This window comes from Dipodomys spectabilis, unplaced genomic scaffold, assembly GCF_019054845.1.
Source record: "Dipodomys spectabilis isolate Male_0828 unplaced genomic scaffold, ASM1905484v1 ptg000021l, whole genome shotgun sequence".
Classification (NCBI taxonomy): Eukaryota; Metazoa; Chordata; class Mammalia; order Rodentia; family Heteromyidae; genus Dipodomys; species Dipodomys spectabilis.
Genome location: NW_024870698.1, coordinates 7766410 through 7781066, shown reverse-complemented (window position 1 = coordinate 7781066; position 14657 = coordinate 7766410). Strand labels below are relative to the sequence as shown.

General features: G+C 35.7%; 1 protein-coding gene across 1 annotated transcript in view; it reads left to right on the top strand.

Annotated features, from left to right (window-relative positions):
- The window catches only part of Dhx15 (DEAH-box helicase 15), a 44893-nt gene that overhangs the window by 23075 nt on the left and 7161 nt on the right, over window positions 1–14657 (top strand). Inside the window, exons 6-10 of the mRNA XM_042674781.1 lie at window positions 3776–3943; window positions 9876–9962; window positions 10816–10965; window positions 11311–11419; window positions 11896–12087. Of these exons, the coding sequence (XP_042530715.1) occupies window positions 3776–3943; window positions 9876–9962; window positions 10816–10965; window positions 11311–11419; window positions 11896–12087 (706 nt within the window). The remainder of the gene's footprint in view (window positions 1–3775; window positions 3944–9875; window positions 9963–10815; window positions 10966–11310; window positions 11420–11895; window positions 12088–14657) is intronic.

The window sequence follows — 14657 nt, the reverse complement described above, 5'->3', positions numbered from 1 at the left end:
TTACAGACGTGGAAGTGGCCCTATAGGGCTCAAGTGGTAGAGTGCTCACCTTGAGCTGAAGAGCTAAGGGACCGCCCTCAAGCCCAGAGTTCAAGCCCCATGACTGACAAAGAAAAAAGAATCTTACAGACTTTCCTGCCTGAGCTGGCTTTGAACCATGATTCTCAGATCTCAGTCTCCTGAGTAGTTATTATTACAGCATGAGCTACCAGTGCTCGGCTGGTTAGGTTATATTTTAGAAAAGATGATACATTTGAGATGGCAAGTAGATGGAACATACTTGGATATCTTTCACATCTATCTCTTGAACAATGGATTGCCTACCTGCTGGCAAATCTCTTCCATAATTGTTGTAACGGTGAAATTTGGGGGTACAACATAGCTGAATTTTCTATTCATTCCTTGGCCCATTTTACATCTATGATTTAAGGGTCTCTCCTTTGGGGGAGTAATTTACCAAAGTGATTTCTTCAGCATATTAATGGTACATAAGATTGTTGTGGGTAATTGGCTCTGGTAGATATCAAAGGTCTGCTATGTGATTTGTGTTCAGTTTCTACAGAGGTGTTTGATAATATTTGATCAGATGCTGTTGAGTTATGAGCTAGATATGTTGAGTGCTGGTTGTTTTTTTTTTTTTTTTAACCTTAGAATTTTTGGGGTTTGTATTATTGTTAGGATTTACAGGTTTAACCCACTGTCCATACATGATCTCCCTCTCTAATGCAGGGTTTTCAGCTTAGCAGTGTTTATGTTGTGGTTGTTTGTCAGAGAATACCTGTTATTATAGGACTGACATTATTTCTAGCCATTAGACCCAATAGACACTTTGTCAATTACAATAACCAAAGATGTTTGCAGAAGACATTGCCAAATGCCCTTGGTGGGAGTTGTGAATAAAGTCTTCTTTCCCTGTAGAGGATAAGGACTTGTTTTGGAGGGTGGAGAGTGAAAGGTGTGTAATTCAATTTTTAAGAGTATCAAGTGATGTGTATGTGTGTTGTGTGTGTGCTTGCTTGAATTCAAGGCCTGAGTGCTGTCCCTGAGCTTTTTTGCCGAAGGCTAGTTAGTGCTTGAGGCACAGCTCCGCTTCCAGCTTATTTCGGTTCATTTTATTTTATTTTTGCTACTTAATTGGAGATGAGAGTCTCAAGGACTTTCCTGCTTTGGCTGGCTTTGAATCATGACCATCAAATCTCAGCCTCCTGAGTAACTAGTGCTTTTTTGATGTGTGTGTCAGTCGTGGGGCTTGAACTCTTGGCCTGGGTGCTGTCCCTCAGCTCTTCAGCTCAAGGCAAGCGCTCTACCACTTGAGCTACAGTGCCACGTTCGGTTTTCTGGTGGTTTTATTGGAGATAAGAGTTTCACTGACTTTCCTGCCCGGGCTGGCTTTGAACCGCAATCCTCAGATCTCAGCCTCCTGAGTAGCAAGAATTACAGGCGTGAGCCACTGGTGCCTGGCTGAAAGTTGATTTTTTTAAACACATTACCAATTTGATCACTTAAAACAATGGGGTCCCTGTTGATCAATTAATTTGATTTGAAAGGGAAGACCAACTAAAAATGAGAAAAGGTTGGAATTGGTTTTAGGGCATAAAAGACAGATCCTTGATTTAAATTAAAGGTAGAAGACCTTAGAGTGGTTACAGGAATTAGAAAAAGAAATGGTTTGAAATGTAAATTGTGTATAAGAGGTTACTTAAAGAAGCTAAGACTATTGGCTAAGATTGTGGCTTATTTCTTCATTTTCAAACATTCCTAACAGATAATCTAATAATAATTATCTTAAAATACTACCTTAAGTGTATAATTTGGCACTTAACTTATGAAATAATATTTGAAACCTGGAAGTTAGGTGGCATTTGACCATGTTCCCATTATATGGTCAAATTTCTGGTAAAATAGAGATTATGATTAAATGGAGATCATTCATATCAGAAATTTGAGTCTATGTTTAAAGTTTGTTTAACTTCCTTAGAAATCGTAATTTTGAATTTGAGTGCCAGCAAATCTAATCTTAGATGCAGCATGTTAAAGCATTTTTTCTACTTATTTCGTTTGTTAATATTTTTTTTGTTTGGTAGATAGCATTCTACTTTTATCTTTTAGAAATTTAAGTAGGCTCTAAATTTTTCTGGAATTTGAACCACCTCCTAGGCTGTGCCCTATCTCAGATTAAGCCATGTGCCAACTCCTTTTTGCTTTAGTTCCTTTTTGAAGAAGGTCTTAATTTTTTCTTGCCTGTGGCCAGCCTTGGATCACAGTCTTACCTATGCATCCCTCGTAGCTGGGATTGCCTGTTATCTACTATCTAACCGAGTTGTTTGAGATAGTTGTCTTGATAACTTTTTGACCTAGCTAGCTTTAAACTTGACCTCAAATTGTGGTTCTGGAGGTCTCTATTTCCCACATAGCTCAGATTACATTTGAGAACCATCACCCTGACCCAACATTCACTTGTTAGTAGAACTTTGCTGGTTTTGGAGTTTTCAAGACCCAAGAACATTTATGCTATTTAAGAAAATTTTAAACTTTTGAATTGGAGTAAGATGTCTTTGTCTAAGAACTTCATATCCTTTAACACAGAAACAGTTGCATTTTGATTTAAAATACTTTTGAGGAAAATGTTAATGTGATACAGAATTCATTTACCTAAAGTTCTTCCCCTCTGTTGTAACATTCTGCCTCAAAAGGCAATCTTTTATCCAAACATAAAAGAGTATTTGTTGGTTAGGCTAATTGCTGACTGGGTCACTGGTTGGAAAGATTGCCTGGTATATATAACATGTTATTTGATATACTTAGATACTTCAACTTTAATTCAATTACCTAGTAAAATTTAGAAGATATTACCCATCAAGCTCCTTTTCTTGCCATTTTTTCAGCCTTAATCCTATCATTTTCCAGCTGTCACCCCTCCCTCTATCTTAATATATTCTCTTGAAACATTGAATTGAACGTAGATCATTGGAATAGGTGTTTGGTATTCCCTACCACATTACCATTAGATATTTGGACTAGTTCTTGAGTATCTATGTTGATGACTATATGATATTCTCAGGCACAATGAAACAAATTTTCTGTATGATTGTGTAATTGCATTAGTGATATGTGACAGTAAAGCCTGATTGACATTTAAAATATGTAGGATGTCAGTTTCTCTAAGATGATGAGAAATGGAAAGGGTCATAAATGAAGTTAATTATTCCTGGGTGGGAAATTTCATTTTTAGTGTAACAGTCATCCCACACTATATTATAGTGGTTCATTATTGCAGCTTCACTGTATCATGTATTTTTTTTTTTAAAAAAAGTAACTAGTGATCCCTCACCTATCACGGGAACTGTATTCCAGAGACTTCAGTAAGTGAAAATCCTTCAAGTGCCAATAAGTAAACCTCGAAAAAGGAAGGGACAACTATGTAATGCTGAAGGTTTGTGGATTTTCACCTATCGTGGGGGTCTCTGAACATAACTCTTGATAGGTGAGAAGTCACTGAATTTGAGAATTAGGAGATCTGACTATTCCAGGAAAAGAGTGTGGAATGTAAATAAGACAGTTACATATTCAGTTAAAAACTAATTAAGGATTTGGGAATTTCCTAAAATTTAGGAAGTTAAGTTTGGTGACTAAATTAAGTTTGGTAACTAATTAGGGTTTCCATAATATGAAAGCAGGTAGCACACGTAATGTAAACTGCGTAGGAGTAAGATTGTGATACGTGCTTCATTTTTCAGTATTTTTATTTTCAGACTCAAAACTTTCAATTTTCTAGGAAATTGATGAGGCCTGTAAGAGAATAAAGCGTGAAGTTGATGATTTGGGCCCTGAAGTTGGTGACATTAAAATCATTCCACTGTACTCTACGCTTCCACCCCAGCAGCAGCAACGCATTTTTGAGCCTCCGCCTCCAAAAAAACAGAATGGAGCAATTGGAAGAAAGGTAATACTAGAAATTTACTAAAAGGCAAAGCTTCTATTAATACTAAAAGCATTGTGAGATGCCAAAGTATATTCAATTATAGAGAAGCTGTGGGTGATTGCGATCTGTATTATATACAACAAAAGTCTTCATTGTAAGTAAAAATGTGTTTAGGTTATACAAGCCTTCTGACTATGTATCTGAAGAATGTACTGCTGATTCTTACAAATGTAGTTCTTCCTTAGCAAGTGGAAGATGGGTTAAAGTGGGTCAAAAAAAGGGGATGCTGGCCAACTGCCATCTTTGTCCTGTCATAGCCATTGCCAAAAATGAAGTACTTCTTCCCTTGCTTTTGATTTCTTCCTAGGATTTTCTTTAAGAAAGAAACAGGGATATCGGGGATAGAGAAAGTAAGAATGAGAGAAGCAATCTGTTAAAGTACTGTATGTACATGTGTAAAATGCCACAATGAAGCCAATTTAAAATTAGCACACATTGAAAAAATGATTGACGAGAATGTAAAACAGGTTCTGTATGGGCTCTGGATACTATTGGGAGGCAGGAAAATGAATTGAAAGGGTGAAGAGGGAGGAATATGGGCATAACACTTGATGTGTGTGTGGGAAAATCTTAACAGTGAAGCTGTTGAGATTGGTATAGGAAGGGAGAATGATGGGAAGGAATGCATCTGATGAAGTTATATTGTATGCATGTGGGAAAACCTTGTGCTGCAACTAAGTTGATAGTGTTAAAATGGACAAAATAGCATTTTTGTCTATATGTGTGGAATGTTGGCTCTTTTACAGAACTCTAATCAGCATTAATCACTGCATAAGTATATGGGCTTTGTGAAAGCAGAAATTATGTCTAGTTTCTTTTGGTAGGTAGTACTCTGACCCTGTGAGGTACTTTTGAAATGAGTCAAGTGCTAGGTTGAAACAGAGCAGGAAAGATTATAGTGGTTTTAATGGTTTGAAAACCAGAACTCTCATAACATTTACTTTTGAATCTGTCACATAATAGATCTCCATATGAGTTTTGTGTTAAGATTCTTAATCACATTGGTTGATGATTGTCAATGGGTAACCTTGTTGTAAAGGAATTCATGACTGAAGTAGACCCTGGTCACTGCTAAAAATTTCTTCAGTTTTGTTAATGTTGGAAAAAAGGCATACCTGAAAATTTCCCCCTAATTGTTAGGTTTGGAATGTATTGTTTTCTGTCAAAGGACTAAGGGAACTTCTTTTCTTTTTTTGCTTCCAGCCTTTTTTGCTAATATTTTCAGTGGAGAATGAAAATTATAAATCAAAGTTTCTTTGTTTTTAACTTCTTCTGTTAAACTGGGTGAATAACTTCTAGAATATGTTAGTTCTATGTGTGTTACCTTGTATATATGATGGACTTTGGAGAAGACGTGTCATTTTGGGTCATCCCATTAGCATATAATTTTAATGTTTATGATTTTAAAGTTTACAGTTGAGTAACATTGGCATGCAGCAAGATTCGTTGATCTTTTTATGTAGTTCTCTTCTGTGTATATTCATTGACACATATGTGCCTACCACTTTAAAGTTTTCATACCTGAGCTCTCCTAATTATGAGTATATTATAATTCTGATTTGTCTGGTGCCAATCTTAACACAGTATAATTTTTTAGATTCTACAGTGTATGTCTGTGGATTACGGTTAGGATTTTTTATTTTTGACTCTTATTTGTGTTGTTAATCCTAAGGTTGTTAAGAATTATATCTGGCAGAAAAGAATTAATAGTTGGATGCTTACTCTGGGAGCCTTTCCTGGGCTTTTAATTCAAAAGTAAAGGCCACAACACGATTGATGGTGATTCATTCAGCTTATACTGAAAACTTGACAATTGTTAGATTGAGAAGACCACCATCATTGCTTCCTATCTCAGGAAATGATGATGGACTTTGGGTGATTTACTTTTATAATGAAGGGAAACACTGAAGCCTAGAATGGTTAGTGCAAATTAAAAACTAAGTCTAGCTTATAAAAAAGGATCATCTTGTACATTTAGAATCTATTCAGATGAGGACCAAGCCCTTGGGATTTTAGGGAGAGAGGTGAGGGATAAGAATTAATGTTCAGAAGTGGTGCTATGGCTCAAGTGGTAGGGTGTTATCCTTGAGCACAAAGAGGCTCCGGGACAGAGCCCTGGCCATGAGTTCAAGCCCCAGGACTGGCCAAAAAAAAAATGTTCATACTGGTTTAATGACTGAGTGCTAGTATGGGAAAGAATGCCATTCAATTTCAGCTTTCTCTCTGTTTTTTTAAGAGGTAGCCACCATTATAGTATTGTGATTACTTTTAGAAAATAAATGAATAAAGGCCACAGTTGTTAGTAATTAACGTTTAAACAATTACTGTATCAGTTTCTAGGATTAAACACCCGAAGTATTAACTGTTGGGGCTGGGAAGGTAGGTTAGTGGTAGAGTGCTTGCCTTGCGTGCATAGGTCCTGGGTTCGGTTCCTCAGCACCACGTAAGCAGAAAAAGCTGGAAGTGGCGCTGTGGCTCTAGTGGTAGAGTGTTAGCCTTGAGCTGAAGAGCTGAGGGACAGCGTCCAGGCCCAGAGTTCAAGCCCCACGACTGACCTGACCCCCCCACCCCCCAAAAAAGTGTTAACTGTCATTAATAATACTCAGACTTCATTTAAATATGCCTAGGAACACTAAAAGTGTCTTACTATCTAAAACAATATAACTTAACTAATTTTTGTGAAGTTGTTTATTTTGTTCGAATACAAAGATAATAGCTAGCTTAGAATAAAAAAGTAAAAAGTGTTGAAAGTTTCTAAATAGAAATATAATACAACTGAAAAGTCCATCAAATTGGAGTAGTATAGTTTTATAGAGAGTGCCTGCCATAAGACATTGTCTTAATTATCTTTGTTTATGCAAGAGAGATTCTATAACAGGGTAATAACTGGACAGCTTTGTAATGTATTAAGGTTTTTAAAGTGGGCTATCTTGGTTGTTTTATGGGTATTTGGAAATTAAGTACCCTTCTTTTGTAAATACTGTATTCCTTTATGCATGGTTTTAATGCTTTATACTATGTTAAGATTTTTAACATCTGAGAAAAGGTTGAGAATCCAGGATGTGTATTTATTCTTATGAAGAAATTTTACTTACTTTGAGACTTTGATATTTAAGTATTTGACTAAGCTAAAAGCCACATTTAGAGTGTTTTCCACATCCTAGGGTATCTTTCTCTCTGTTTGGTGCTGGTTCTGGGACTTGAACTCTGCCTGGGTGCTGTCTCTGAGCTTTTTTTCACCAGGCTTGTACTCTACCACTTGAGCCATAGCTCCACAGTCTTACTAGCTTTCCTGCCCTGGCCGGCTTTGAACTGTGATCCTCAGCTTCCTGAGTAACTATGTTCACAGGCATGCGCCATGGCTATCCAGCCAAATGAAATTTTTTTGGGGGTGGGGGGGTCCGGTCATGGGACCTGAACTCTGGGCCTGCGCGCTATCCCTCAGCTCTTCAGCTCAAGGCTAGTGCTCTACCACTTGAGCCACAGTGCCACTTCCAGCTTTTTTCTTTTTGCTTATGTGGTGCTGAGGAATGGAACCCAGGGCCTCATGCATGCAAGGTAAGCGCTCTACCACCGAGCGACCTTCCAAGCCCCCAAATGAAATTTTTTTGTGAAATTTTTTTTTTTTTTTTTTTTTTGTCGGTCGTGGGGCTTGAACTCTGGGCCTGGGCGCTGTCCCTCAGCTCTTCAGCTAAAGGCGAGCGCTCTACCACTTGAGCTACAGCGCCACTTCTCAAATGAAATTTTTTTATGAATACAGATTAGCCAGTTTTAGAAACCCTCTACCTCATGCAGTTTACTTTTCTTGGTTTTAGTTATCGACCTCTGCCCAAAAATAGATATAAAATTATACAGCTAAATCATCTGTAGATTTAAATTACATTTTATTTTGAGTGGCCTGATGAAATTGAGTTCCTATACTCTTACTGTGTCCTACTCAGAATGTGAATTATACCTTTTTCCATTGTGTCTGGAGTGCATATATGCGCCTGTTGTTTATTACTTCGTTATCAGATTGACTGTCACAGCAACCATAGTGCTGTGTTCAAATAACCGTTTTCTTCACCTAATGGTTTCAAAGTGCAAGAGTAGTAAAGCTCTCAGTTCTATTGTAGGCTTTTGTTCTTTGGAAATCCTGGTATGACAGGTGTTGCTGATATTATAGTAACTACTGTTACAATTGCTCTATTCCTAATCATTCAAAACATATACATAGGTAATCTTGAATCTGCCACAGATGGCAAAGGTGGGTTGGTCACTACTATAACTCGCGTTTATCATTTCAGAAAGTTTAATCATATTGTGTTCTAGAAAAGTGAAGTGAAATGTTTTTCCTATAAATAACTTAATTTTTTTGCTAAAAGTAATTCAGTCTCGTAAATACATTCAGATCTATGGTTTTTAGCATTACAGAAAATTAGGAACCTTCTATATACTTTATGTAGTTATAAGCATATAGATTCTATGTAGTTTTGGAGGCATTTCTACACCAAGTATCAATTGTATTCTCTACTGCCCTGAGGCAGTAATAAGTAAAATGCAAAGAGTTTTAAAAGCAAATAGAAGTTATAGGATGTTTTTAAAAGCATGCCATTATTACTTAGCTACTCAGGTTTGAATTCTAGCTCTGCCACATACTCATGTCATTGTTCTTTTTAGATAATGAACCTGACTTTCTAGAAGAATATTACATTCAGATTGTTAATAAATTCTTCTGTCAACCTTACATGGCTTGTTTATGTTTGCTACATTTTACTATTGATTCAGTGTGCTATCTGTATATTTAAAAAAATTGAGAATATCCTTAAATCACCTGTGTTTTCTTGTCTTTTTGATATGCATGTGATTTTGAAATGCCAATTTAGTAGATTCAAGTTCCTGCCAATACTTTCAGAAATCTTCTGTACATCAGGTTTGAAATCAGAAAAATGAATGTTCATATTGTCTTAAGTATCGTTTTTAAAAGTAAAAGTAGAAATGAAATTCTTTTAGCTCTTAAACTTAATCATTCATGTACATTTGTGCTAACCAGGCTGGTTCTTGGATAGCTATATTCTTTCCTTGTGAATAGCTCTTTCTTTACCTTCAAGTGCTTTTCTAAACAAATTTCTTCCCTGGAGCCTTCACCCTTTTGCAGTCTTAAAGCACACTTGATATTGTTAATACTCTGTCCATGCCAAATTTTCCCTTACATACCGTGAAACTATGAAAATATTGTCTCTTATCCAATTTATCAGGTCAGCTGCTTGCATATACATGCATCTCCAACTGAATGCCAGTAATCTGTTCCTAAAAATCAGGTGTTCTGGGCAAAAATACTAACAAGAAATAGCCTTTTCTCATTGTTTTAAAAGAGATCGTATATAATGTGATTCCCGGTTCCCATCATCTGTTATCTCCCTGAGACTGCACTTACTCAAACACAGTTGATTCTGATGATCAGCTGATTCTTATTAGAGTGTATTTTTCCTGTTGTATCATTTTGTTTAAAATGTTGAGTTCATAAAAAGTGAAATTTTCCTTTGCAAATTTTATCTGATGTACGTGTGTGAAGTCTGTATATTAAGTAGTATTCAATCTAGGACATCCTGTGAAGTGTGTTTGCATTGCTTTATTAGTACTTTTATTTTGATTATCTTACATTTGGATAATCAATATAATGTGTAGCTCAGTGATAATCTATAATGTAATAACTTTGCTAGGAAAGGAATTGCTATGGTAAACTAAATTGAAATTTTTAGTTTAAATTTGGTTTGCTTGCTAAACAGCCAATGAAGATAAATCCTTATTGATTCAGAAGTTCTTATTTAGTGTAAATTAATGGCAATCTGAATGTCATGTACTTCTTTTCCTTGGTTTATATTGAAGTTTTCTGTACTGTGTTTCTGAACAGGTAGTTGTGTCAACTAACATTGCAGAGACATCGTTGACAATAGATGGTGTGGTATTTGTGATTGATCCTGGATTTGCCAAACAAAAGGTACATATATTAGTGTTTTAGTTAGATACTTTATGTTCATGGGTCAGCTAACGTTCATTTCTTATAATTATTTTCTATTTCCTTTCCTTTTTAGAGTTCTACCATATCAGCCCTTTGTTCTGACTGTCGTTCAGACATTAAGACAGTGTTTAATACTTACTCCTAAGCTTGGGCTTAGAAATCCTTTAGTATCTTGACCTATATGCTCACTTAAGGATATTGAGAGAGTAAATAATAATACAATATAAGTACAATATAAATGATACAATATTTCTCACAGATAGTACCTTATCCAGCTATGTACTTTGACACACACTGAATGAAGATGCTATGTTACTTCTTAAAATAGTGATGACACCAAAGGAAGTAGCTGCTCAAAATTTTGCATGTTTTATTTCTCAAAACATCTTTCAAATGAATTGACTACATTTGTAGTTATATTATGTCATTGATTGGAAATTTTCTCATTAGATTGCAAGCAGTTGGCTGACATACAGTCTTAATTCCAAATGTTTCTCTTGATGTCCACTCATAGATGTTGAAATTGAAGGTCTCTGTTAGGTGATATTGCTCACTAACGAGCATGGTAGAAAGGAAGTTATTTTTAAATGAGGAGCATTAAAGATTATGTAAGCTATCTTCCATGCTGTCTTTTCATGTTAAGTCTTAGGAATAGTGATAGGAGAATGCCTGGAAGAAAATCTCTTCCTTGAGATAGTGAGTTCTGTTATGGTGGCTGATTCATGGTGACCAATACACTTTGTTTATTTAGCATCAACAGTGAGTTTGGGTGTTTCTGTTGATCCACCTTTGTATTTAGATGAAGAAAGAATCTTTTTCCACATTCCAATAGGTATACAATCCTCGAATCAGGGTTGAGTCTCTGCTGGTGACAGCTATTAGTAAAGCTTCAGCTCAACAAAGGGCTGGTCGAGCTGGACGTACCAGACCTGGAAAATGCTTCAGACTGTACACAGAAAAAGCTTATAAAACAGAAATGCAGGTAAGGGATATTGCTGTACCTAATGTTGTTTGGTAGATTGAGTATTAATCAGAGGAAAGTTGAATTCCTTTGCTTCACCCTTTTAGAACCATAAATCCTTAGTTTTTCCCTGTGTGGGGGTTGTGTGGTGTAATCTTCAAAATGCTTATACAGTGTTGAGTTGAGGTATATAAGGCACTGAGATACAAAGACCAGCAGGAAGAATGTGTCTGTATGCCTTCTGTAGTCTAGTTACACAGTGACTTCTCAGGCAATGAAGTTGAAGCAATGTCAAAACATGTAGCTTACAGGGTGGAGAACACAAACTTGCAGATTCTCTGACAAACATGTTTTTGTGTTTGCTAGGATAACACCTATCCTGAGATTCTGCGGTCTAATTTAGGATCTGTTGTGTTACAATTGAAGAAACTTGGTATTGATGATTTGGTGCATTTTGATTTTATGGATCCACCAGGTATGCCTCTTAACAATACATTTTATCAGATGTTTAAGCCAAAAGCATTCCTTGCAGCTAATTCAGTATATGTATTAAATATACCTTATCGTTTTCTTCAAGTGTGTATTGAGATAGGTCTTAAGTGATAGTATTCAGAAGGATACCAACTATTACATGAGGAAATCACCTTTTTTTCCCTTCAGAAATAATTCTAGGTTAGTTGAATTATCATTTGGTAACAAAACTGAGAGATGGCATTTCCCTGTTGTCTTGTGGGAGCATAGTTGGAAAAAAATATTGCAAAATATTTACATAGTATTTTTAGAATGAAAACAGTATTTTGCTATTTTGTGTGAATCATTTTGTTTGCTATATCTGTACAACTGCATTAGATGACAGTTGGAGTTTTGACTTGTGTCCACTGAAAAATGAGTTTTTAGTTTGCACTTTGTCATATTTTTGTTTGCTTAAGGCAACTTGTCTTTTCCACCTAGCTCCTGAAACTCTGATGAGAGCCCTAGAACTTTTGAATTATCTGGCCGCTCTAAATGATGATGGAGATCTGACTGAATTGGGATCCATGATGGCAGAGTTTCCTCTCGATCCACAGCTCGCTAAAATGGTTATTGCAAGTTGTGACTACAACTGTTCTAATGAGGTCCTATCTATTACTGCTATGTTGTCAGGTAATAGAGGGAAAGGAACTGAAAAAAGCCCAGCACTTCAGAGTTTGGGTGGACTTCTTTTTTGTTTGTGTTTTTTAATATTTAGTAAAATAGTGGATTTTACAGATGGTCTTAAGGAACTTACTGTGTTTCCTAAATACCTTGTAAATAGTTTCATAAATACCAATAGTAGTTACAAAAGTAGTCTTCGTGCACAAAACAGTGAAACATTAGCTCTCTTGAGCAAATAAAATTGCAATAAGCATAAGTTTAATACAGTTGTAACTGAATTCTTTGGTAGGTCTATGACTCTACTTAGAGGTTTATTGAAACTACAAGAATTTTGTTTTAGTACTTGGCACTCTGCAGTGAGCCTGCGATACATTTAGATTGAGCCTCTATACATGCATATATGTGTGTATTTCACTGATAGTCATGACTTTAAATATAGTTTCAAATAAATAGGAGTTTAGATTTAGGATTAACATCAAATCTGATTTTGTTACTCTCACAGTGACAGAAGCATAGTTCGTTAAAGAAAATAAGAATGTAAGCTGAGTTCTATATTTAGTAGCAGAAAGCTTAATTCACAAAGGAATAGAATTACTAAATTAGGAAGACTTACCAAAACGGACAGGAAATCTTGTTAACAAATGAATGATGATTTTTAAGGCTAAAACCAGACAAGTTTCTACTGATAAGCAAAAATTATATGTTTCTAGTTTCCATATTGGAAAAGAGCTGACTTCTAATTGCAGAGTGGTTTATGATTCTTTATCACTTAATGCCACAAGTAATTCTGGATTGATGGAATCACAGGATAAAATTTTTTAAATATAAAATTACGGTTCAGTTTAGCTATATGATATATTCAAATGGTATGACTTTTACTTAAGTAGCTCAAATGTTTTCTTGCCGAGTTATGACTGATCAGACTCAGAGCAGATGGGCAGGGCAGTATTGAATCATTTTACTTAAATTGTAGTCTTACTTGCAGAGGTGGTGGTAGGTTGTTGTCTGCCTTTCTTACATGTTTTGTCAGATTCTCCCAGTTGTACTTCTCCCAAGATTTGAGTTTATAGGGAAAGAATGGGGCAAGAAGTAACAGATTGTATACTTGTCTGTTACCTGCTCGGGTTTTATTGCTATATTTAGTTTCTCTTATCACATATCCACTATAATACTGTTGTTTGAGTTTAGAATCTTAGTCCTTTAAATTTGTCTTGTGATTAGATCTAAACCTTCCAGCTGCACAATTTCGTCTCATTTGTAATAGGAGTGATGCAAACAGAAGTTTAACTGGTTGTTTTAAAACATCAATATGAACTTAGGTTCAGTGTTTTTTAAGACAGTCCATTTGTTGGAAAATGTTGTTAGGGAGAAGTCATGGAACAAAAACGATTTTCTGAGCTTGTAAAGCTTTGTTTGCCACTTAGTTTCTAAAGTTTTGAGACACAAATCAGAAGCCTATAGGGCACTACTTACGCACTCCCACTTAATTCTAGTGGTGAATTCACTTCATACCCACAGTTGTAAGAAGTTTCTGTATTTTTATGAATTACCTTGCTTCAGTTACAGTAAGCAAGACTTCATATTCACTGTGATCATGTTCCATTGTCTTAATTTGGCTATCTTGACATCTTTTTAAAGGGGAAACTGTATGGGAAAGAGTAATTCATACTGTATTTGATCTCCTTGTTGATTACTCCCATTATCTCTTATATGAAATGATACTTTGATTTTTTTCATTGATAAAAGTTTTAAGAACTTTAAAAATGTGTTGCAAAGACCCGAGCTTGTTAAGTATTTCTTTTCATACTGCTTTTTATGACTATGGAATTGCTAAAGTTAATTAAGGAAAGTTGTATTTCGAAAAATGTAGTGCACACTTTGTAACAACTTAAAGATTTATGTGAATTAATACTGAGGATCTAAACAAATACTGTAGTTAAAACTTTGATGACCCTTGAAATAATGATTGTTTTGGACTAATTGTCGACTTTTTAAAACACTGGGTTTTGCTTTTGAGGATTCATACCTCTTTTTTTGGTCTTGGGGCTTCATTTGTTGATCCTTTTATGAAAATGCTGCAATGATAGGCTGAATATCTCAGCCTTTGGGATTTTCTTAATTCTTAAGGCGGTTTAACCTTCCACCACTACTGCTATCATCAAACCCAAGATTATTTTATATTTTTTATGTTCACATATGCTTCTGCTCACCGGTGCTAATAGTGATACCCGCCAGTTGGTAATAACCGCAGAACTAGGGAAAATATCTGATAGAATTGTGGCAGTACAATGCATAGTTGTTGTAGATCTGCAGTGGGCAAGTATTGCTTCCTGTCTTTCACGGCCATTCTGTGGGTTAAATGAATGTCCTTCTAAAAAATTATGATTAACAGGCTGTTGACACCATAATTCTGGTTATTGGTAGAGCTATCAGCACTGGTTTTTGAAATAAGTTGAGCTTTCTAGTAACTTGATGGCCTTCAGAATAGCTGTTTTGATATGCCTACTTTTAGATCTAGTTAAAATAATCAGGTACTCTGTAGCTTTGAAACCCTCTTGTCTTACAGATGTGGTTAGGTG